Raw genomic sequence first — 24,663 nt, forward strand, 5'->3', positions numbered from 1 at the left:
CATGGATATTCATTCAGTTGCATGTTGTGTTGTTACAGGGACTGATGTCAAGATATCCAAGCTTCCCCGCCACCCACCTCAAGAGGAAGAAATAAACGGAGGAACTCTGAAGTACAGCTACCTGAAAGATGGCGAGAAGATTGTCACAGAGGGCGCTACACTAAAGTAGGTTTTTAGTTGCCAGTGACAGTGCAATGATGATGGTGTTTAGATATATCTGGTGACATAAATGCATATGCCATGGCACCAAGACATGCAAAGTTGCTAACCATTTTCAGAGTATAAGATTTCAATTATTCCAGACAGTAACCTTCCAAGTTTTTTATGGTTTATCCCTTTGTTAAAAACAGTGTCCCATTGTATCAGTAAAAAAAAAATATGGCCACTAGAAAAAAAACAATTTCAACACATTACCACATAAATGTCATTATAAACATCATTCTCCTTTTCCTCTTCATTGTTGTTATCATCATCATCATCACCATCATTACCACCACCACCATCACCACCACCATCACCATCGATCACCATCATCATCATCATCATCATCACCATCATTACCACCACTACCATCACCATCACCACCACCATCACCACCACCATCATCATCATCATCGTCATCATCACATTCATCATCGTCATCATCATCACCATCATCACCACCACCATCACTACCACCATCATCATCGACATCATTACCATCATCACCACCACCACCATCACCGTCATCATCATCATCACCATCATCATCATTATCCACAACTATAAAAGTAATGCATCTATTTCTCACATTCTGTATGTTTTCGCAGAGCTGTTTACACCCCCGGCCATACGGATGATCACATGGTTCTTGTTCTCGAGGAAGAGAATGCTGTCTTCACTGGAGACTGTGTGCTTGGAGAGGGCACAGCTGTAAGAAATGTTATTCATATGCTTTTTGATGATCCTTGTTTTGTGTGTTTGCTCATCTTGCTGTCTACAGCGTACTTTTGATAATTTTTTGATAATTCATTGTTGTTGTTTTTTTATATATTCAACTTCTTCTTGAAAACCCCATGATGGATTTTCAACCAAACGTGGCAGATAATGTACCATGAATTTGTGTAGATATATTCTCAGTCAAGTGTTGGGTGAGTTCTTTATTTTACTGGTTTATTGATCATCAGCTTTGTTCTATGTCTTAATATCATATTTTGTCACCATATGTTGCAGTTTATGTGATATGTTGATGTGAAATCAAACAAAAATCAGGAGAATTCTGAAGAGAAGAGCAGGTACTATAGGTTGCATTTAGCCCTTGGGGTATGTGACAAGTGTGAATGAAAAAAAAAGCCAAGCAAACAAACAAACAAACAAACAAACAGACAGAATAGTCTCAAATGGAGTAGCTTGTCCCTCCTTTTTTGTCTCTCTTTCTCTAATAAACATTGTTCAGGTGTTTGAGGATCTCTACACGTACATGAAGTCGCTGGAAAAGTTGGTATCCCTCCAGCCTGACAAACTCTATCCTGGCCACGGTCCCGTGGTAGAGGGCGCTGTTGAAAAGCTGCAGATGTACATCAATCACCGCAACATGAGGGAAGGACAGATTGCAGCCGTCTTAGAGGAGCACAAGACTGAAGATATGTCAGCGATGGATCTAGTGAAAATAATATACACTGTAAGTTGAATGGACGCTGATGTACTTTAGTTTCCGTGTACCCTAATCTATTATGATACCGGTACATATTTAAATGCATTTTAAGTAAACTTAGCCCTATTAGCATTATAACAGTCATTTGTCTATCTTTTCTTCTTCTTTTTTTTTTTTTTTAAATTGAAACCTCGTATAAGACAAGATTCCATATTTCAAAATCAGTGTTTAAGGAATATCTTTTATTCTCCATTAGGAAACACCGGAGGTCCTGCATCCGGCTGCAGCAAGGAACGTCAGCCATCATCTTCAGAAGATGGAAAAAGAAGGCAAAATAAGTAAGAATAATAATGATACATTGCATAGCATTCTTGCATACCTTACCACTCTGTTTGAGTGCTTAAAGGGTACAAAAATTGTATGTTGGTACCTGTCTTTTCAGGTTCTGTAATTCAATTTAAGCTTGTCAGTATCATCATCAAGGGAATACCATGTGGTTGTGTCTGAAAAAAAAAATATGGTCAATTTACTTTGTGTGTATTATTTGTTTTATAAAATGGATCAAAAATTATTATTTTTTTTTTTTTATGTATCTCCATTGGGGAATACCAGTCAGCTACAGGTAGAACTTGCTCAAAAGACAAGATAGATGTCCAAAGATGTTCGTTCCAAAGATAACACTTGGCAAACACTGTATTCCTTTTACTACACATGCTCAAGGCATGTATGAACTAGAAGTTGTTTTCAGAAATAAGTGATTGAGAGCGCGTATAAGGCACTTGTACCAACTGAGTGAAAGTGCACTACTTTAGTGTGCATTGTGACATCAGTGAACATGCAGTTATGCTTTTTCAGTAATGTGCCATAGGATAACAGGCTGTGCTGTTTAAAATGCTTTTTCATCGCACACTTTTTTGCACAGCTGTGCATGTTAGAAAATATAAAGTGCATGCATGACTCATTTCAGCACTGCTGATTGGCTACATTCTTGAACTCGTTTATGATATGCTGTAAACTGACCCCCCCCCCCCCCAAAAAAAAAAAAAAAAAAATCCCAATGTTTCAGTTTTCCCTTTTTGTCCTGAGCATGTATTCTACCTTCTGATTTATATTAAAGTGCAATGTTCATTTGTCAGTGAAGAGCTACAGTGTATATATTCAGGGCCAGAAGACTATTTTTGTTCTATACCCCTCCCTAGTAATGATCAACTATCAAAACTTACTTACTTTATTCTTGACGACATACAAACATGTTTCAAGCGTATTTTGATATTTCCTTTCTTTTTCTTTTTTCTTCATTTTTTCCAGCAAAATCTTCTTCAGATGGTAACTACAGGTGGAAGAGCAACCTGTGATGGAGCCAATGTCAAATTATTTTTGTTGGATTAGTATATTCTTGCTGCAAAAAGACTTCCACTGAAATGACTGATTTAAGTTTGTCGCACTTGGTGAGGCCACTGATATGACAAAGGGACCAGCAGAACAGTTGCAGAAATGGACAGACCCTTGATGATTAACCCTATTCTAACTAGGCTATTTGAGACCAAGTTTTTACTGGGGGGGGGGTCAATTTGACCCCCCCTTCAGATCTCGGCCGCCGATCTTGCGATCGCCGCAAAATTTTGCCTGAACATAGAGCCGGATGTCAACTACAAGATTACATGGTCATACAATAGAAAAATGTTGATTTCATATTTTTTAATAAATTGATTATGCAAATTAACGCATGAAATCATATTTTCACCTATAACTCCATCAAAAAGACTGAAGGATTATTAAATTTTTGTGTCAGAGTTCCTCAAGACACATCAAACAATTTTCTTGTAAAAAAATGGCGCAATCAAAATCATTTTCTTTTGTTTTTTATTGTTTTGTTAATTTCTTATGTATTTTATTGTTTTTTCGATCTTTTGTTTTCGATTATTTTTTTGCCAAAATTTGTTGGAGGCACTTTTTCAAGCTTATCTACATTAGAATTAATTTATTTCAATGGTTAAAAGTTGAAATAATCTAATTAATATCAATTAAACAAAAAAACACAGTTTGCATTGGATTTGCACACGAAATCATGAATTTGAGCGGTTTTCGGGTTGACATGCATATGCAATGCAAAACATTGCATAACTTCAGAACAGTGTATCCGGACGTCGCAAATTTGCTTTCAAAATATGCGGGAGACTTCAATGAAAAAAGTCATGAAACGATGCGGCAAAATCTTTGCGCGTTGCGGAATCGTGGCGCGAAACGTCGAGGGGGGGGGGTCAATTTAACCCCCCCTCCCAAGTTAGAATAGGGTTAAAGTCATCTAAATCAGTATCTTCACCAAGATTGAAGGTGAAGGTATGCTTAGGGGATGTAAGGTGAAGGTATGCTTAGGGGATGAAGGGGATAAATTTCACTGTGAAATTACCTGGGAGTGTAAAATGCAAGTGTTTTCACCTGTTATATGGGGGATTTTTATCACGTAGTCAATATTTTGTCACCTGACTTCTTATATAGACTCTGTGGCTGTCAGTGATGAAGCATTCCACAGAAGACCAGGCAACATTAAAAAGCAATAGTAAACTTGATCAAACTAGGACTACGCAAAAGTCTGAGCTGTTTCACTTACTAATATCCCTTATGATTGAAGTGGCGTAATGTTGACGGAATATAAATTGTACTGAAGGATGTGTAGTTGCAGAAAAAATGTGCACTTCACATGAGAGATCTTCTCCTTTTGTGATTTCATATGCCTTACTGCTATTTTAAATCTTAACCTCAGTTGCTCCTTGACGAATCTGTCCTCGAAAATTACTATTGGTATTAAAACTATAGTTAAAAGCCCTTTCCTACACAGCAAGACATTACAACAACAACAACAAAATTCTCCCACTTTATTTAAGATGGGCTTTGAGTTTGTACTATCTTACACAGTGGAGCAGAAGGCAAAATGCTTTGAATTGGACTAGCTGTCTGTCTATTTCTTCATTCAAAAAAGAATTCATACTTGTCACCATGCTTACTTGGGATATTTTCTCTGTACATGAAGGAAATTCTTGATGTAGGTGTTTATCATGCCTAAAATATCAGGTTACAGAGTTACATGACATATTATATTTTAAGCAGTAATTTCAGGAGTCACACCTGGTACAGTGATAAGGTAAGTTAGGGCAATGCATTTCTTGCAATTCAATATTGTTATTCTTAATCAGGTAAAGAGATGAAAGGTAATGTTTTCTTGAATGGATAACAGATAACAGACACTGGTACTTTGTGATAAACATGGGCTTTGAAGAGTTTGTTGACATATTGGCACTTCAATCACCATCCTAACATCAAATGGTATCATTTTTACCTTTTTTTCTTCTGTTATTTTGATATACCACATATTTTGTTGCCATGATACACGTTGGAAAGAAATCTGAAAAAATGACATCATTTCACTTGTTCAAGAGTAGTTTGAATTCATTTTCTTGCAAAATGCCATGGCCTTAGCAGTGGCATTTTGCATACATAGAGATGTATGGTGACACTAATTTGGTTGTACAAAAGGTAATTTTTTATCTGCTAAGCTGTGTTTTATTTGAAGGCATAGTGCAGAGGTATCACTACAGTATAATAAAAACCCCAATAACTGGAAAAAAAAATATGAACATTGTGCATATACAGTGGACTCCCGTTATAACGAAGTCCTCGGGACTGGCAGTTTTCTTTCGTTATAACAAAATTTCGTTATAACCGAATGAATAAACAATAAAAATACATAGAGTTGATAATGTTGCGGCCCTAAATTTTATTTCGTTGTAACCGGAATTTCGTTATAACCGTGTTCATTATAACGGCAGTGCACTGCACTCATCGTTTTGTGTCCCCTTCAGACTGGGCATACATTGTGTTTGTGAAATCAATGTTTGAAGAAAGACTGAATGTTCATGTGACACACTACCCTATCGTGTAATTTACAGTCCCACATATTGACAAATTGATGTGATGTCTATCACGCTGAGCTGCTAGTATGAAGGAGAGCCTGTACGTCACAACACCGATCTTCTGACATTCCCTGAAACTGTCCCTAAATATGAATGTGAAACATTAGTGCTCGCTTATGAGTTTCAAAAGATTCATCATAGCCATGAATCAGTTGTCAAAAACATGTAAGGTAAGATATCATATACAATGTACAAAAAAATAAAAATCTTGAATGAAATTAGGTCTTAGGCTTCCAGGGCTTAAGTTTGTTGTAATTCGCATTTAAAGCAGTTTGACTGAATTAAGGTTCTCATAATTTTATGATATAAGGCAGCTTGATAATAAAGGGTCTCTATGCATGGAATTCTTCAGTATTCAAGCTGTTAATGCTCAAGATAATCAACAACTTGGTCATCTTGAAGTGGTCAGTCACCACAGACAAAGGAAAACATCTGTGTAACTATGCCATATACGTATACTATAGGTTGTCAATTTCATATTCAAATGAGTGTATTAGTTCTTCATGCCAGGACTGGTGTATCTTTGCTTTTGATTGCAGAGACATTGAATTAATTCTTATTAATTGTGGTGTGTGAGAATATCTAAGTAAATACTGTATATTATTGTATGCCAGAAAATAAAATTTTATTACAGGAATCATTGCATTTTTGGCAGTTTTTGGCTTTGCTGCTTCCTGATAATTTCTTCTGCTTCCTGATAATTTCTTCTGCTTTTGTCAATCACCCATATCCAGTGTAGACATTGTACATGGTTATGTCCATTTGTCAATAGACTTGAAAATGTTTTTAAGTGATCGCCTTAGCCTAAGTCAAACATACACTCCATGCTATTTTTAAAGATTGAATTTTTCCCCTTCGAAAAAACTTAAATGGAAATACAAGTAGAGCAGAATTACTCCCTTAGCTTGCTGCAAGAGATGTGTTTTGTCCTGAAAAGGAATCTCATATTGACACATAGCTGCAGCTTTCCTGGGAAAGGACATTTACCAACTTTTTAACTGTGAATGTAAATCTCTGACATCTGAAATATCAAAGATATGATGAAATAAAGTTTTATGAGATTTTGTTGCACATACAATTGAAAACACTATAAACTCACATAAAACCTCACAACTTTCAGATATATTATCATTATGTAACAGTTATGTAACATTATATTTTAAGATCTTTAAAGATCTCTTAAAAAGGACTTAAGAATATCATTGCCACAATATCATAGGGAGTTGAAATATATGGTTCAAATTTGGGTGGACATTGAATCTATATTACTCTTAAAAAAAACCAACCCCCCAAAACACACACACACGCACACACACACACACACACACACACACGCACGCACGCACACACACACAATACAGTTGGATTTGGACCCTGAAGACCGTTCAATCTCAACCATTCTTAGCTGAACTATGAGGGACTGAGGGAGAAGTCTTGAACAAAATATACTCCTGGCCCTGAATACCCGCTCTCATGTAAAATATCAACATTCTTAGCATATTGCATATTCTCTCTCTCTGCAGTATGTTTTCACTTAGCCTATAATTAACACTAAGGTGTGTTTATATTTTATATTTTTCCTCGAAGAGGATGCGTTCCTGAAGAATGGCTAGGCTCTATCAGAACCAGAGCTCAATTTAGCAATTGCGCCATCATCGTTTGTTTTTAGTGTTTGTGTTACAGTACATGTTACTGTATTCTATCTGAAGGCGGGTTTACAGAGCTCGCAGTGAACATGCTAAGCTGCTATGATAGTGGGAGAACATTCCCAAACAAATCGTTGTGTAATCCTGACTTCCAAGGGTAGGTAGATCACTTATGTAAGAACACGTTACAAAACCCCGTAGCAGGACAACAGACTGCAAGATTATTCATTCAAACGGAGGAATGGCCCGATTTATCAAATTCCATGTTGGGATTTTTTTTTTTATTTAACAAACAAAAGAGAACTCTGCAAGAATCACGTTCCCATGCATCTATTAGATATGCGACGAAGAGCTTTGGTGCTATACACGAAGTATTTCGTTGCCCAGTGTGAGGGGAACATGAGAATTAGGCCTATGTGATGCCAATGGGCTAAATGTCGAGATCTAGCTGTGCATGATTACTGGTAACAACTAAGATTATTATGATAGATGATGGGTGGTTATGATGACGATGGCAATGAAGATAATAAGTGATGGAAGATTGTGGCAGTATATTCACATAAATATCTCACCGATCAGGACAGTGATCTATATAGTAATACAAAGGTGGTCATCACAGCAGGGGCGGATCCAGGAATTCTGTAAATGGGGGGAGGGGGGAGGGAGGGCGCAACAAATATTTCTGGTGCCACTTCCGGGTTTCATTTCATTTTTTCTTTTTATTTCTTTTGTTTTTAACGAAAAATAAAGGGGGAGCGTGCGCCGGTTTCGCCCCTTCATAATCCGCCACTGCACAATACTGATAATGTTCAATGAATTCAGTGATTTTTTTTTTTTTTTCGGGGGGGGGGGGGTGGGGGTGGGCTTTTATCCTGGTACATTGTATTAGAAACAATGGTTGATCCATGGTAGAGCGCTCCAACAGACTTTATTTACTGTCCGTTTTGTGACTGGAAAATCTATATAGGTTGGGAGCTGAAGTGGTAGAAGGGGCTACCACGGATAAATAAGACATGATGTTCATGATGGTGATGGTAACATTGATGATCATGGTGAAGATGATTTTGATCATGATAATGATGGCGATGATGATGTGTATCTTCATCATCATTTTCAGTTGCAATTGTTGTTCTAGAATATGCGATTATGAAACCAGATGAGGTTAGGTTTAGGTTGTACAAGATGCTGTTTGTCACAGACGAAACTCTGATGGCGGGGACGACATGACGCGGTGACTCCCTCGTTGATAATTATGACAATAACTGATAGTGTTGGATATGATTGACTTATACATCGTATAACCGATAACCAGTTTATGGCTGTAAAGAATACATTCAAGTGGCCTCGGAAACCAGGCGCTGTTTTGGCAATTGATTTATTACTTGGAGATGAGCAAAATATCATTTACACTGTCATACAGGACTGGATCAAGATTTGCTTAACTTCGTTTGATGTTTCACAAAAGCACGGAGGTATTGGTCCCATATATAGTGCGCAAAGTTTGGCATCCAATTAAAGCAGAATAATAGTGAGTAAAATCTCCAAATACTCAACGATTTTGTAAGAGCAGGTCAGCTTACACTGTGTCTGTGATCGACAAAATTTCTGTACACAGTCTAAGAATGTACAGTTTGCGCAATCTATTAAAAATTGCATCGTCGCGGTTTGGTGTGTATTGGCGAGAAGCTCGGGTGCAGCGATCAGCGTCAGACATGTCAGATAATTCGAAATATGAAATATACATCTGATGACAAATCACTCTCAGGCATGCTGTGTGGACATGGATTTTGAGCGCAGGGGTTAGGATGTACAATCCAGCTCTAAATTGGAGTAAAGTTCAGTATATATTCATGTTAAGAAAAAGGAAGTATCATAAGAATGAAATATTGCGTCCTACTGACATTACAACGTACACAATTCACAAACCTTACACGGAAGAACCCCAAATGGCGATGGGTGGACTTGATTAGATTTTTTTTTCCATTCACTCTTTTTTTTTTTATTTACATGTAGGGCCTATGTATTCACGTATTCATCTTTTGCATCTTTTAGTTTGTTTGTTTTTTCATATTATCCACATACAAAACTTCCCTCTTTAATCCTTTTTGTGCTAATGAGTGAAACATGCACAAATTTCACACATAAACTTGTATGGACAGATATCATGATGTGGCAAGCAGAGGGTTAATACGTCTTTTCACCTAATGCTTGGCATGGTCCAGTGTTCTCTCTACTATCATCATAAAATTCAGTTTGTATACCCTGTGCATTGAGTTGTTAAAGTAATACTATTTCCACAAGCCACGTATATTGATCTTTAGAATAATGAAATTATAGAGCTTATAGTCAAAGTAAATTGAACTGCATTGATTTGCACAATGCACATGCACACAACTTGGGAACGAAGAGCTAGCGTCCACAAATAGCTGATTCGCACTCCACCAAGGAATGTTTAAACGTGGGGGTTTTCATTGTTTCATATCAGAAAGGGCTGTATGTGTAAAATGCTTACTACTACAATTGGAAAGAAAATGCATGAACACCTGCAGCAACGTCAACATCCTATAAGACGACAAATATATCACGTGCCTACAGGTAGCCAGTGAAATACCTCAAAGTTCATTAATCAAACTTTGTTTGACCAAAGTTTTATGACGAGCGGCTGACAAATAAGGTGCATCATCATCATGATCATAAAAATGGTGTATATGATATTTGCAAAGTTCAAAGTTTGTTACTGTGTAACAAAATCTCGTTAACGCAGAAAACAAACTCAGGGTTTGTGACACAGAATAATAATTGTCTGACGGTGTCTTCGGGGGATTCTTCCATTTCACTCTAGAGAGAGAACAACAAAACTGTGATACGCAATATAAGAATTGTTTTCAAAATATCGTGATCAGCGATTGCTCCCCACTACAAGACAAAACGATATTTAATATCGATGTTATTGTGACACCAGAGTGCCATGCGATCCACGGAATGCAGGCGGAGAGGAGACAAGAGCCGCGCCTAGACCTCCGGGTTGGGTTATACTCAAGTGCTGCCACTTCGCTGGCGCTTAATCGTGCACTTGTCGTTTCCTGAACACACGGTATTCGAGGGGATACTTCTTCGGAAAAAAACACCCAGTTATTTCCGCCGGAGGGTAAGTATCTATCCAACCCTGGAGTGTTGGGTAAACTCGCTAGACGACTGTGGTCAAGTACCGATCACACGTCACATTCTCAGAAGAAAATCTTGGGAAGAATGTTTTCATAATAAAGCAAGACAGTCACGAAACCCCCTTTTTTTTTTTCTCGTCTGAAGGAGATTAATATGGTCTCGGTATTTGTTCGAAACAACCGCTGATTCATAATACATAATCTTACCCTTTGTTGTCAGCGCTTAAGCCAGAACTTGGAAGAACATTATCTGTTAATTGTGTTCACCAAGACGAAATCAAAAGTGAGGCTGTGAGTCCATTCTGAAGTTCCCCTACAAACATCCTCCGAGAAACGCATCGTTTGATTGATTTTGCACGTCTCCGACATCAGAACCCCTGTTTATAGCATGCAGGGCTAGCGAAGAGTTTATTTTAGCCATGGTTTGCTGGACTAGAAAGCCCAAAGAATGTCGTAACTAAGGTAGGTTGGATTGTTTGGAATCTTTGGATCATTTCTTTTTTAAAGCTATTATACGTGTTCTGTAATTATGTTTCATCCGCGCCTAGTGGGGTTTTAAATGCCAATGAATTCGAAAATTTGTTTCTGCCACGTAATATCATGCTACAGACAGGAAGGAAGGAAAGAAAGAAAGAAAGAAGAGAGAGAGAGAGAAGGAATGAAGGAAGAGACAAAGAAAGAGACGAGTGCTACATGACTGGTTAAGACATCAATTCATTATTCGGAAGCAACCATGGGGGGGGGGGGTTTAACTTCAAACTTCAGATTTTTTTTTTCATCATGATAGCCTTATATAGACTGTGAATTATAAAGATTAGATATACAGCCTATAGATACGACATTCACATATCTCTAAGTCTCCTTCTCGTGTTATACCGTAAGCTATGGAACATTATCCTCTAAGAAAAATTAACCCATTAAACCGTCTATATTGCACTTTGAATATTGGGGCTTTGTGGCTTTAAAATTAACACGAAATGAAATCGTTTACAAAACTCTGCACTTATTGTTTCATATCAGAATGATGTTCCTGATTTGACAAAATTAACTTCACTCCACCGAACGCAATGCAGATGGCAATGAGTAAATATCTAGACGGTATTTAACATTTCATATAGCGATTCCAATATATCTTTTTGTCTATTTCTTCTCTTTAACGTACCAGCCTTTTCAAAGAAATAGCACCAGGATATTGAAGTTGGAACTGAGAGCATCAGAACATGCCATTACCTTTTAAACCGTTATATATTTTATCATAGTGACCCTGTCATGCCTGTAGTACTGAGATGTTGGAAAAGGTTTTACTCTACTTACTTCTATTTCTCAAGAATCAATACCATCAATGATATATGCTTCATCATAGTAGTGTACTGTTTCTTACGCTTGCCATAAAGAGTAAAGTATAGGGTGTGTGTATGAAAGCATCGTCTTGCCTTTTCTATGTCCTATTTCTCTCTGTCTTCTTTTAGCGTTTTGTTGGTAATTTCATTTCCCTGCAAATCGCACGTCTTTACAGAGTTCAGTCCATAAACTCGGTGACAGCAATATGTGCTTTCCTGCATGTGCTGCAGTCATGGGTTGTCACTGATTCATTTAATTTTAGAAGATTTCATGAGCATAATTGCAATCCCGATATGCAGTCAATATGCATGTCTCATCTGAAAATAAGTCAGACATTATAAAAGTTGGGAAATATTGAAGTTTCACATTTTCACAATAGCAAGTTGAAACTAAATATGTTTAGTGAAATAAAATAATGAGAAGACGATAATACTTCTTTAACTGCGCATGCGTAACAAGTAGAGTGAGGAGATCACAATATGGTCTACAATTACACAACTACAATATACCGAAACCCCTTTAAACTTTCAAAGTTATATATTGCCATAGTAATATCACTCTGCAAAGGTTTCTAATTGTTCTTGTTTGTATCTTTAGGTGTAGTTATTCAGTGAAGAATTGTGTGCAATCAATGGATGATTTATGAAGCGATGACATCCTCACCCAATCTGATTCGCATGTAGATAATAACTGATTATGATTGACTACTTTTACAAACATACCAAAATAGCCTCCTTATATCTTGTATCCAATTTTATTGAAACTGAAGCTATTATTCTATCTATCGAACTTAGTTTGAACAAAGAGTATAGATTTTCTGTAAGTTTTTCAATGTGAAAGCACAACGTGAGAGCCAATAAGCACTCACACAGGATGACAAGAAGTTTACTGGTCACTTCTGTTACTCGTCTCTATGCTGCTTGACAGTTTAACTCGTACCTAGAAAATCAATACCAGTATTGGATATGCAATTGCTCGTTTTGAATCTTCATCCTTTCTTATTAGGCCTACTCTCAAAGTTATTAAAATGGACATTGTGACGTTATTATCAAATCAATCCCAGTTAGTCTTGTCGAAGTTGTTAAGTCTATCTGTAATACCGTGATAAGCCATATATCATTGGAGTGATTATAGAAAAATAAAAATGATAAGATATTTCTGCAGGCATGAGCCCGTCACTCGTGGATGACAGCTATTCCCTGATAATGTGGGTAAATCTACACGCTATACTAACACATGATGCAAACCTAAGCAGTCTGTTTTGAGGGAAACACCATCATATCTTATCGGTTTTGTCCGCTAAAACGGTTTACAACCGTCTGTGAGTGTGCTATTACAGATATGATTCAAGATGAGCGCAACGGCTTTTATGAGCACACAATATCAACTGTTGTGATTGTAGTTTGCGAATCTCAGATAAATGCGATATAAGGAGTGTTATGGTACAGGAGCGATAAGTCCAATCTGTATTGTTTTTCTCTAGTCTCCCCTTTGCTTATCTCATCGATTAAATACTTTAAGGTGGGATAGATGATAAACGTGTGTCAATGAGCGTATATCTCCGTCTCGTTGATAGTAATGATCATACTAAAAAAAAAACACGTGAAAAACTGGAATGGGAAATACAATTTTGTTTATCCTTTGACACTGGTTCTTGAAGATTTCTTTCTACGAGTGAAATATTAATCTGTCAGCCTATTAATCAAAACGATAAAAGAATTAGGATATGAATCATTGTGATTACTGAGTATATCAAGTAAAGACAACACTAAAATGATGATGATAAAAATTGAAATATACTTGTAAGGTATAGAAAGATATGGAATTCTGCAAGGACCGATCCATATGAAATATAGTCAGTCGTATACAGACAATATTTTGGAACTGTTACACTTTCTCTTATATTTTTCAAATTTCTTCAAATTTCTTTTATCAATTCATCCCCTGGCGTATTATGACGAAAATCCAATACATGTCCAATTAGACTTTGATGAATGTCTTAAATTGATAAAACAGACCAGTGAAGTCATCATTCATATGAAGAAATAGTGGATCTCTAAGTTTCACACTTTCTGATGGCAAACATTGTTCACAGCAACTTATGCAATTTAGGTCAGATTCCGTTATGGCCTTACAAGTCTATCTCTCTTACATTTGGCCAAAATTTTTCACCTCATTATCTTTTGCGACATGAATTCCAGAAGTGAAAATGGTGTATCCTGTAAGTAAATATTTGTTTGATTCTTGTGTAATCATTAACAGAAAATGACATTATAATAATAAATTACTATCAAATGAGAGATTTACGACGAGATGACATCATACGTCTGTTGAGAATGAGAAGGGCGTTAAGTTATCTTGAACACTATGGGTTTTGTGACAACTTAACGCCCTTATCATTCTCAGCCAACGTCAATGTTACCCTGTTTGAATATCATGCAACCGACCGTGACTGATACATAATCACCTATCCGTTAATCAGGTTTAACTTGGTTAAATCCACAGTCTTCTTATTTCATGTCTGATTTTCATAGATTTTTACTGGTCCGTCTATGCTATTTTGCTCTATCTGTCAAGATAACTTGAAGGTGGACGGGAATGTCATTTTTTAATCCTTTAAGGTTTGTCGGGCACCCTGGCTGTGTTGGGTATAGAGAAAGCGTTGATAACGGGTGATTTGCCTTTGCCCATATGGATTATTGCTCCCAATATTGTGCAGAGATGGTGCAGATGCACAATTGTGTTTGCAACAGGTCCCCTGGGACCGGAAGGGATGGGGAGGATTGGGAGGGTTACAGAAATCATGTTACATAACAATTGGCTGTAATCAAAATATGTGTAAGTCTTCTTATTACAAATGAAACAATGTGATATTACATGAAGACACGGTATATTCATCATGCATGATTCTTCAACATTTTGATTTCAAACATTCTGAATCGAATATTTTGACCCTGTTTTTGTGATGCTTCTTTTTGAGGTGCTTATTGAGAGGTGTGATGGCACACATTATTTGGTGGCAGAAATGTACCCATGACCCGAGCTTTTTTCACTACCGTGCCTTCCTCGCAGAACATGATAACGGGTGATAATAGTAAAGTGCGTCGGACATAGCGACTTCTCGTATCAACCACTGGCATGACTGGACCCCGAATTTTGTCGATAACGACTTTTCCCTTTATCGCTGCTAGTTGTGATTGTCCATTTTCTGACCTGTCTGAGGACATGGTGGATCTCTAGATACAATGGCTTGCCGCAGAAATACACACAATTACACCCACCCACCCACCCACCCACCCACACACACACACACACACACACACATTCACTCGTACAAAGAAAAAATTGGAAAAGGGAGACAAAACATCTGGGGGTGTTTCATCAACGTTAGTCAGCGCTGACAAGTTGTCAGCGCTGACAATTTCAGCAACATCCTTGGTTTTGATTGGATGAGATGCTCTGGTCACTGACTGTTACTATGGTGATTGTCAGCGCTGACAACTTGTCAGGGCTGACTAACGTTGATGAAACACCCCCCTGGTTGTGGTATTCATTAATTCACATGAAGATATCTTATGACTCGACTATCAGATCCCTATCAATGTGTAAAGCAACGTTTACACTTTGGCGAGTTGGAGTCGCGAGTCGTGCGCGAGCTGTGCGAGCTCCAACTCGCGTGAACTCGCACAAACTCGCGCGAAATGTATTTTTTTTCCTGGAATTTGCATGAGTGATATAAGACTCAACGCCGAGTTCACTACGCTCGCTGTACGAGTGAACCGAGCTCGAAATGAGCCATACCGAGCTTAGTATGAGTTGCAGTGACCTTTATACGACTTAAAGCGAGCTTTAAACGAGTTGTCAATATTTTATTACGAGTAATAAGAGTTTTATACGATCAAGGAGCGGGAAATGCACATTTTTGGCACTCAAAGATGGACGCCAGAAGCATTTTCGCTCTGCTTGAAGAAGAAGAGACCCTGATCTTCTGCACGATTGGTGCGACCCTGTTGTCAAGGAGGCGCCGCAGAAAAAGAGATGCTCAAGAGAGGACCAAAATGCTTCAAAGAAGGTTTTGGACAAGACCCTGGTTGTTGAGGAGACCTGGACGGTCTTGCGGGGGGATATGACAAGGCGAAAGAAAACCTTCGTAGATCTCTGACCTCATCTGCTCGCTGGAGGAGCTACAACATAATAAAAGGATACCAGTCACTTCAATACTCATAAGGGTACATCGTTTATATTTCACCATGTTACACAAAACTAGTAAGTTATTGAGCAGTTAACAAGGAATTATACGGTATCACGAAATTATCTCGAGAGTAATGAAACAAAAACAAAAAATCACAGTTAACCAAAATGTTCTGCACACGTAATAAAACATATTTTGAGATCTTGAGATTAATAACAGTAATGTAACACTTTACTGTTCCTTTTCTTTAATACAGAACAATGTTCATTATCATAATGTTTAATCACCTATTAATGTATCCCAGAAAAACCCCAAGAACTGAATAATTTTAGTAATAATTTTGTGCGTTACTTTAATTCATGTTAGTGTATGGGACAATGCCTGATCAAAATTTTTGTTCACTGCAACACTTAGTGTTCAAAGCTTGTTTTAATATCGAGTGTTAAAATGTACTTGCGAATCTTTATTCCTTAACATCTGCCATATCAATTCAAACATAATTATGTAGGTGAATATATACAAAACTGCAATATCAGCGAAATTGAGAACAGTTTGAAATTCACATGTTAAAAGTAAGTAACTCCTTTATAACATTGAGATTAAATATTTCCAATTACTCGGATACAACTGGTTGACGAAAATGTAAATTTAAAGAAATGCCTATCGTGAAAGCATGCATACAATTTTACTTTGACGGAGTTAACTCAAACAAATAAGGTTTCTGTGTGGTCAATCGCAATTTACGTGTTTTATCTCTTGTTTTGATGCTAGAGGCAATACATGTATTTAACATTATGTTCAGTTAAACAATGAGCTGCATGTCAAAGTGCTTTCAGAATATATTATGTTTGGATGTAAAAGTTACATTAAACATAATTATGCTTCACAGTAAGCATTCTGTCCTTCCAGAGTGAAAACCTAAAACTTCACCTCATGGACAACTGTACTGGAATTATCATTCTAGCAGATGATAATTATAATTTTCATAAAAAAAAAATCGAGGCTGCATGGCCTTACATGTTTTCAGAATATATGTTGGGATGTAAAAGTTAACCTTTGAAAAAATTATGCTTCACAGGAATCATTTAGTGCTTCAAAAGGTGAAAACCTAAAACTTCACCCCACTGTTCTGGAATTACTACTGTAGCAGATAATAATAAAAAAGATTATAAACATCTTGGTAGTGAATGTGTGTCGTTCGTTATTTTCATATTCTTGGTTGTTTTAATGAATCTGAACATAATTAGACAGGCCATGCAGCTCATTTTAAGAATATTGTTAAAAATTGACCAACCACAATGTTGCGGTGGCCTTAATGGATATACGTGTTGAGCATCCTTTTCACCGGTTTTATATCATGGCGTTATCATGATAAACACACGAACGGAGTTTTACCCTCTAACAATATGGTGGATTAGTCATTTTTGTTATTCGTACATGTACTTGTATTAAAAAATAAATGTTCATAAAATACATGTATTACTCGATCCGTACTCTCTTTTCTTTACAACAATTCACCCCACATTCACCTTTTCCAGCAGTTCTCTGTCCTTGGCTTCTTCAGAGGCCACCTTGGGGGTTGTACACCTCCCTTTCATTTTGCCCTTGCCCTTGCCAACAATTGATAAACCAGCTTCATGCTCTGCTGGGGGTCATCAGCTTCTTGGGTAGTCTGGTCATTCTCACTGCTGTCATCATGCTCATCAGTCTCAGTATCCTGGGTCCCGTTGCATAAAACTTTTTTAGCAACCTTAGAAAATTCTGGTTGGGATTTGCCCAACCTGAATTTTTTAAGGTTGCTAATCTAAGAATGTAAAATCCGTTGCATAAAAACTCTGGTTGGGAGCTTCCAACCGGAATTTTGTGATTTCAACCGGAAAAAAAATCCGGTTGGAGTTTTATGCAACGGGCCCCTGGTCGGGGGAAGAGTATTTAATTCGCCTTCTCTTGGTTGGGATGCTACTTGTCCTTTAGAGGTCTGCAAAAAATAAGTGAATCACTCGATCAACATCTTTTACAAGAAAGACACACGATGGCGATCTCTATATTTTGTTTAAATGTAGCTTATTACAGATCTTAATAAAATCAAATGCATATTTACCCTTCCCAATGTTCTCCCTTTCATCCTCACAATATGTCCCTCCAGGACGCGGAATGTATTGAGAATCCAGTGATCTCTCTCACTGTAAGGTGTGTCTCTGGTCCCCTTTCCAGACTTTGGGTTCGTCAGACGGCTGTACTGTGTCATAGACTTGAGGAAATTGTTCAGCTGTTCAACTGGAAAAAAAAAATCGAACACTGGGAATTTAGATCACATAAATTAATGGAAAGAAACAAATAACTTTATTAAATTCTTGTTTCTCATACAGTAAAGTATAGCTAACGGGATAAACGAAATGTGGGGGTCAAAATTTTCAGGACTAAATATTATGCATGTCATGTTGTCAGTTGTTTACAGGATTTTCGATAATTATGGCAATCATAATCATAGTAGTAATCATGGCAATGAATTCAACAAAATATATTTAGCGAAACTCCGTTTTGCCGCCAGAGCCCCTCCCCCCCCCCCCAAATGATAGATATTAATATTCATCTTCACTTACCGGAGCACACCGGATCGTACTCCTTGGCCTTCTCTTCGATTAGCGTTGTCTTCTTTGCAGTATCCTTGTATGACTTTAAAGGGAAGACAAACCCCAAGAGAAATGTGGATTGAGTGAAAGCAGCAACATTAGTAGAACACATCAGTGAAAGTTTGAAGAAAATCGGACAATCGATGCAAAAGTTATGATTTTTTAAAGTTTTGATGTTGGAACCGCTGGGTGAGGAGACTACTAGAGGTTATGACGTATGAGTGGACAACAATACCAAGAAAATATAAAGAAAATTCTGCAAAAATCCATTTTTTATGAAAATCACAAATTCCATCAACTTGATATTGACATATGTTAAGGGTAGCAATTATTCCCCCTGCTTTCTGAAAGCGGTTGGTCCATTTCTCTTTCATGATTCTAGAAAAGTGAATTTTTGTTGAATTTCCTTTATATTTTCTTTGTATTGTTGTCCACTCATACGTCATATCCTCTAGTAGTCTCCTCACCCAGCGGTTCCAACACCAAAACCTTGAAAATTCATAACTTTTGCATCGATTGTCCGATTTTCCTCAAACTTTCACTGATGTGTTCTACTAATGTTGCTGCTTTCACTCAATCCACATTGTTCTTTGGGTTTACCTTCCCTTTAATCGCCTGTTATACAGACAATCGTGATCTCTGCACCACTCTGCTTATTCTACTTCTTGCTCTTCAGTGAATGTGTATGCAGTGAGGTGCTTTTCGTCTCTTCGGGGTGGACTTCTTAGGGGTGGACTTCTTGTTTGGGGTGGACTTCTTTGTTCTTTTTTTTTCCGTCTTCCCTGGCGTGCCAGAAATGGGTTCATTTTCCTCCCCAACCAGTTCGACAGGCGAGGCCTGATGCTCAGTAGTTTGAGCTTGGACCTGGTCTAGTTTGGTGTCTTGTTCTTTTACCTGTCTCTGCTCGTCATTGATCTCCTCTTCCGTCTCCATTCTCTCTTCCTGCACTTCTTCTACTTCTACCCTTGTTTGAATGACATTATTCTTTCGGTGTTTAACTACCTGAATGGCCACAACTCTTGGATCTCTTGGGTCGGGGCATATTCCTCCCCTATTTTTGCTAGTTGTAATAATACAGTGACAATGGCCATTTTAAAAGTACGTGTACATGCGTGGGTCGATTAAAATGTGCTCTCATTTTAAAACATATATGGAAAAATATAGAACACTGGATATTTATTATTCATCTGGCATGTCAATGTGCATTTGCAACGCAGTCTGACTAAACTCATACGAAACTCGCTGTAACTCGGGGTGCTCGATCTGAACTCGCGCTAATCTCGCGGGCACCTCTCCTTCACTCGTAATACGATCGCAGTGCTCGTATCTCGCTCTAGTAAACTCGGAATGCACTCGCGTATACTCAAATATGGCGAGTTATTACGAGTTATTACGAGTTTATCTCGAGCTTCTTTCGAGTTATTGCGAGTACCGCGAGTATATAACGAGTCTAGCTGAGTTCAGCACGAGTTACAGCGAGTTAACAAAAATTTTGAACATGTTCAAAAATTTTGGGACTGCTCACGACTTCAAGGAGAGTTGTCCCGAGCTTGAACGAGCTCCGCCGAGCCATGCCGAGTTGTCGCGAGTTATCCCGAGTTACATGGTGAGCTTCACGCGAGTTATCGCGAGTGCCTCATTTTGGCAACTCGTCTTAACTCGCCATAGCTCGCCATGTCAACTCGCCAAAGTGTAAACGCTGCTTTATTATAAGGGAAAAGGGCTGATTTAGCAGAATTTCCCATTTTTTCCTTCCCGGTCAGAGCCATGGGTCAAAGTGCCCCCCCCCCCCCCTTTGACCCCCAGCAGATACGACAAATAATGCCTTAATAAAACTCTTATTTTGATGGGATCATTGATGGTCCCTGTAGGTGGGCAGCTTCACGTTTTCATTTATTCCCCTTGATTTTTAAATGTTATCTTGTTCAATAATGAATATAGGCCTACCTTGTGTTTTTGTGCCAGTGACAGAGATTCACAATGAGTAGATCTACATGGCTATTAAATAGTTAAATGCACGTCTACTTTACTATTAAGGGCAGGGCGAGTTTGTCTAGACCTAGATCAAATTGTTACGGGGTCAATCTATACTACAAGCAAAATCCACAACTAACGGCGCGTGCATAGCAGTTTCATGGCTACATGTAGCTACCATAGACTAACTAGATAATAGACAGCTACGTTTACACTTTGGCGAGTTGGAGTCGCGAGTCGTGCGCGAGCTGTGCGAGCTCCAACTCGCGTTAACTCGCACAAACTCGCGCGAAATGTAATTTTTTTCCTGGAATTTGCATGAGTGATATAAGACTCAACGCCGAGTTCACTACGCTCGCTGTACGAGTGAACCGAGCTCGAAACGAGACATACCGAGCTTAGTATGAGTTGCAGTGACCTTTATACGACTTAAAGCGAGCTTTAAACGAGTTGTCAAGATTTTATTACGAGTAATAAGAGTTTTATACGATCGAGGGGCGGGAAATGCACATTTTTGGCGCTCAAAGATGGATGCCAGAAGCATTTTCGCTCTGTTTGAAGAAGAAGAGACCCTGATCTTCTGCACGATTGGTGCGACCCTGTTGTCAAGGAGGCGCCGCAGAAAAAGAGATGCTCAAGAGAGGACCAAAATGCTTCAAATGAGGTTTTGGACAAGACCCTGGTTGTTGAGGAGGCCAAAGTACGGACACTACGAGACGCTGATGGCGGAGTTAGCTGGTGAAGACCTGGACGGTCTTGCGGGGGGGATATGACAAGGCGAAAGAAGACCTTCGTAGATCTCTGACCTCATCTGCTCGCTGGAGGAGCTATAACATAATAAAAGGATACCAGTCACTTCAATACTCATAAGGGTACATCGTTTATATTTCACCATGTTACACAAAACTAGTAAGTTATTGAGCAGTTAACCAGGAATTATACGGTATCACGAAATTATCTCGAGAGTATTGAAACAAAAACAAAAAATCACAGTTAACCAAAATATTCTGCACACGTAATAAAACATATTTTGAGATCTTGAGATTAATGACAGTAATGTAACACTTCACTGTTCCTTTTCTTTAATACAGAACAATGTTCATTATCATAATGTTTAATCACCTATTAATGTATCCCAGAAAAACCCCAAGAACTGAATAATTTTAGTAATAATTTTGTGCGTTATTTTAATTCATGTTAGTGTATGGGACAATGCCTGATCAAAATTTTTGTTCACTGCAACACTTAGTGTTCAAAGCTTGTTTTAATATCGAGTGTTAAAATGTACTTGCGAATTTATTCCTTAACATCTGCCATATTAATTCAAACATAATTATGTAGGTGAATATATACAAAACTACAATATCAGCGAAATTGAGAACAGTTTGAAATTCACATGCTAAAAGTAAGTAACTCCTTTATAACATTGAGATTAAATATTTCCAATTACTCGGATACAACTGGTTGACGAAAATGTAAATTTAAAGAAATGCCTATCGTGAAAGCATGCATATAATTTTACTTTGACGGAGTTAACTCAAACAAATAAGGTTTCTGTGTGGTCAATCGCAATTTACGTGACTGTTTAATCTCTTGTTTTGATGTTAGAGGTAATACATGTACTTAACATGTTCAGTTAAAAAAATGAGCTGCATGTCAAAGTGCTTTCAGAATATATGTTTGGATGTAAAAGTTACATTAAACATAATTATGCTTCACAGTAAGCATTCTGTCCTTCCAAAGTGAAAACCTAAAACTTCACCTCATGGACAACTGTACTGGAATTATTATTCTAGCAGATGATAATTACAATTTTCATTAAAAGAATCTGGTCTGCATGTCCTGACATGTTTTCAGAATATATGTTGGGATGTAAAAGTTAACCTTTGAAAAAATTATGCTTCACAGGAATCATTTAGTGCTTCAAAAGGTGAAAACCTAAAACTTCACCCCACTGTCCTGCTATGGAATTATTACTGTAGCAGATAATAATAAAAAAGATTATAAACATCTTGGTAGTGAATGTGTGTCGTTCGTTATTTTCATATTCTTGGTTGTTTTAATCAATCTGAACATAATTAGACAGGCCATGCAGCTCATGTTAAGAATATTTTTAAAAATCGACCAACCACAATGTTGCAGTGGCCTTAATGGATATACGTGTTGAGTATCCTTTTCACCGGTTTCATATCATGGCGTTATCATGATAAACACACGAACGGAGTTTTACCCTCTAACAATATGGTGGATTAGTCATTTTTGTTATTCGTACATGTACTTGTATTAAAAAATAAATGTTCATAAAATACATGTATTACTCGATCCGTACTTTCTTTTCTTTACAACAATTCACCCCACATTCACCTTTTCCAGCAGTTCTCTGTCCTTGGCTTCTTCAGAGGCCACCTTGGGGTTGTACACCTCCCCCATTAATTTTGCCCTTGCCCTTGCCAACAATTGATAAGTTGGTGTAAGAGGAACCAGCTTCAGGCTCTGCTGGGGGTCATCAGCTTCTTGGGTGGTCTGGTCATTCTCACTGCTGTCATCATGCCCATCAGTCTCAGTATCCTGGTCGGGGGAAGAGTATTTAATTCGTCTTCTCTTGGTTGGGATGCTACTTGTCCTTTAGAGGTCTGCAAAAAATAAGTAAATCACTCGATCAACATCTTTTACAAGAAAGACACACGATGGCGATTTCTATATTTTGTTTAAATGTAGCTTATTACAGATCTTAATAAAATCAAATGCATATTTACCCTTCCCAATGTTCTCCCTTTCATCCTCACAATATGTCCCTCCAGGACGCAGAATGTATTGAGAATCCATTGATCTCTGTCACTGTAAGGTGTGTCTCTGGTCCCCTTTCCAGACTTTGGGTTCGTCAGACGGCTGTACTGTGTCCTCATAGACTTGAGGAAATTGTTCAGCTGTTCAACTGGAAAACAAAATCGAACACTGGGAATTTAGATCACATAAATTAATGGAAAGAAACAAATAACTTTATTAAATTCTTGTTTCTCATACAATAAAATATATAGCTAGCTAACGGGTTAAACGAAATGTGGGGTCAAAATTTTCAGGACTAAATATTATGCATGTCATGTTGTCAGTTGTTTACAGGATTTCCGATAATTATGGCAATCATAATCATAGTAGTAATCATGGTAATGAATTCAACAAAATATATTTAGCGAAACTCCGTTTTGCCGCCAGAGCCCCCCCCCCCCCCTAAATAATAGATATTAATATTCATCTTCACTTACCGGAGCACACCGGATCGTACTCCTTGGCCTTCTCTTCGATTAGCGTTGTCTTCTTTGCAGTATCCTTGTATGACTTTAGTCGCCTGTTATACAGGCAATCGTGATCTCTGTACCACTCTGCTTATTCTACTTCTTGCTCTTCAGTGAATGTGTATGCAGTGAGGTGTTTTTTGTCTCTTCGGGGTGGACTTCTTAGGGGTGGACTTCTTGTTTTTGGGTGGACTTCTTTGTTCTTTTTTTTCCGTCTTCCCTGGCGTGCCAGACGGTAAACCTTGCGAGTGGAGAAAAATGGGTTCATTTTCCTCCCCAACCAGTTCGACAGGCGAGGCCTGATGCTCAGTAGTTTGAGCTTGGACCTGGTCTAGTTTGGTGTCTTGTTCTTCTACCTGTCTCTGCTCGTCATTGATCTCCTCTTTCGTCTCCATTCTCTCTTCCTGCACTTCTTCTACTTCTACCCTTGTTTGAATGACATTATTCTTTCGGTGTTTAACTACCTGAATGGCCACAACTCTTGGATCTCTTTGGTCGGGGCATATTCCTCTCCTATTTTTGCTAGTTGTAATAATACAGTGACAATGGCCGTTTTAAAAGTAAGTGTACATGCGTGGGTCGATTAAAATGTGCTCTCATTTTAAAATATATATGGAAAAATATAGAACACTGGATATTTATTATTCAGCTGGCATGTCAATGTGCATTTGCAACGCAATCTGACTAAACTCATACGAAACTCGCTGTAACTCGGGGTGCTCGATCTGAACTCGCGCTAATCTCGCGGGCACCTCTCCTTCACTCGTAATACGATCGCAGTGCTCGTATCTCGCTCTAGTAAACTCGGAATGCACT

At 38.0% G+C, this 24,663-nt stretch overlaps 2 protein-coding genes across 2 annotated transcripts in view; both read left to right on the plus strand.

Moving 5' to 3' along the window:
* The window catches only part of LOC140239429 (endoribonuclease LACTB2-like), a 13,496-nt gene extending 10,352 nt beyond the window's left edge, over window positions 1-3,144 (plus strand). The window contains exons 3-7 of the mRNA XM_072319268.1: window positions 39-165; window positions 810-912; window positions 1,436-1,660; window positions 1,890-1,971; window positions 2,942-3,144. Coding sequence (XP_072175369.1) covers window positions 39-165; window positions 810-912; window positions 1,436-1,660; window positions 1,890-1,971; window positions 2,942-2,988 — 584 coding nt within the window. The 3' untranslated portion in view covers window positions 2,989-3,144. The remainder of the gene's footprint in view (window positions 1-38; window positions 166-809; window positions 913-1,435; window positions 1,661-1,889; window positions 1,972-2,941) is intronic.
* Window positions 3,145-10,373: 7,229 nt separating this feature from the next.
* Window positions 10,374-24,663, plus strand: part of LOC140239484 (uncharacterized) — a 96,047-nt gene continuing 81,757 nt past the window's right edge. Inside the window, exon 1 of the mRNA XM_072319318.1 lies at window positions 10,374-10,398. The gene's annotated coding sequence lies outside the window, so the exon portion shown is untranslated. The remainder of the gene's footprint in view (window positions 10,399-24,663) is intronic.

The sequence above is a fragment of the Diadema setosum genome, chromosome 16, assembly GCF_964275005.1.
Source record: "Diadema setosum chromosome 16, eeDiaSeto1, whole genome shotgun sequence".
Classification (NCBI taxonomy): Eukaryota; Metazoa; Echinodermata; class Echinoidea; order Diadematoida; family Diadematidae; genus Diadema; species Diadema setosum.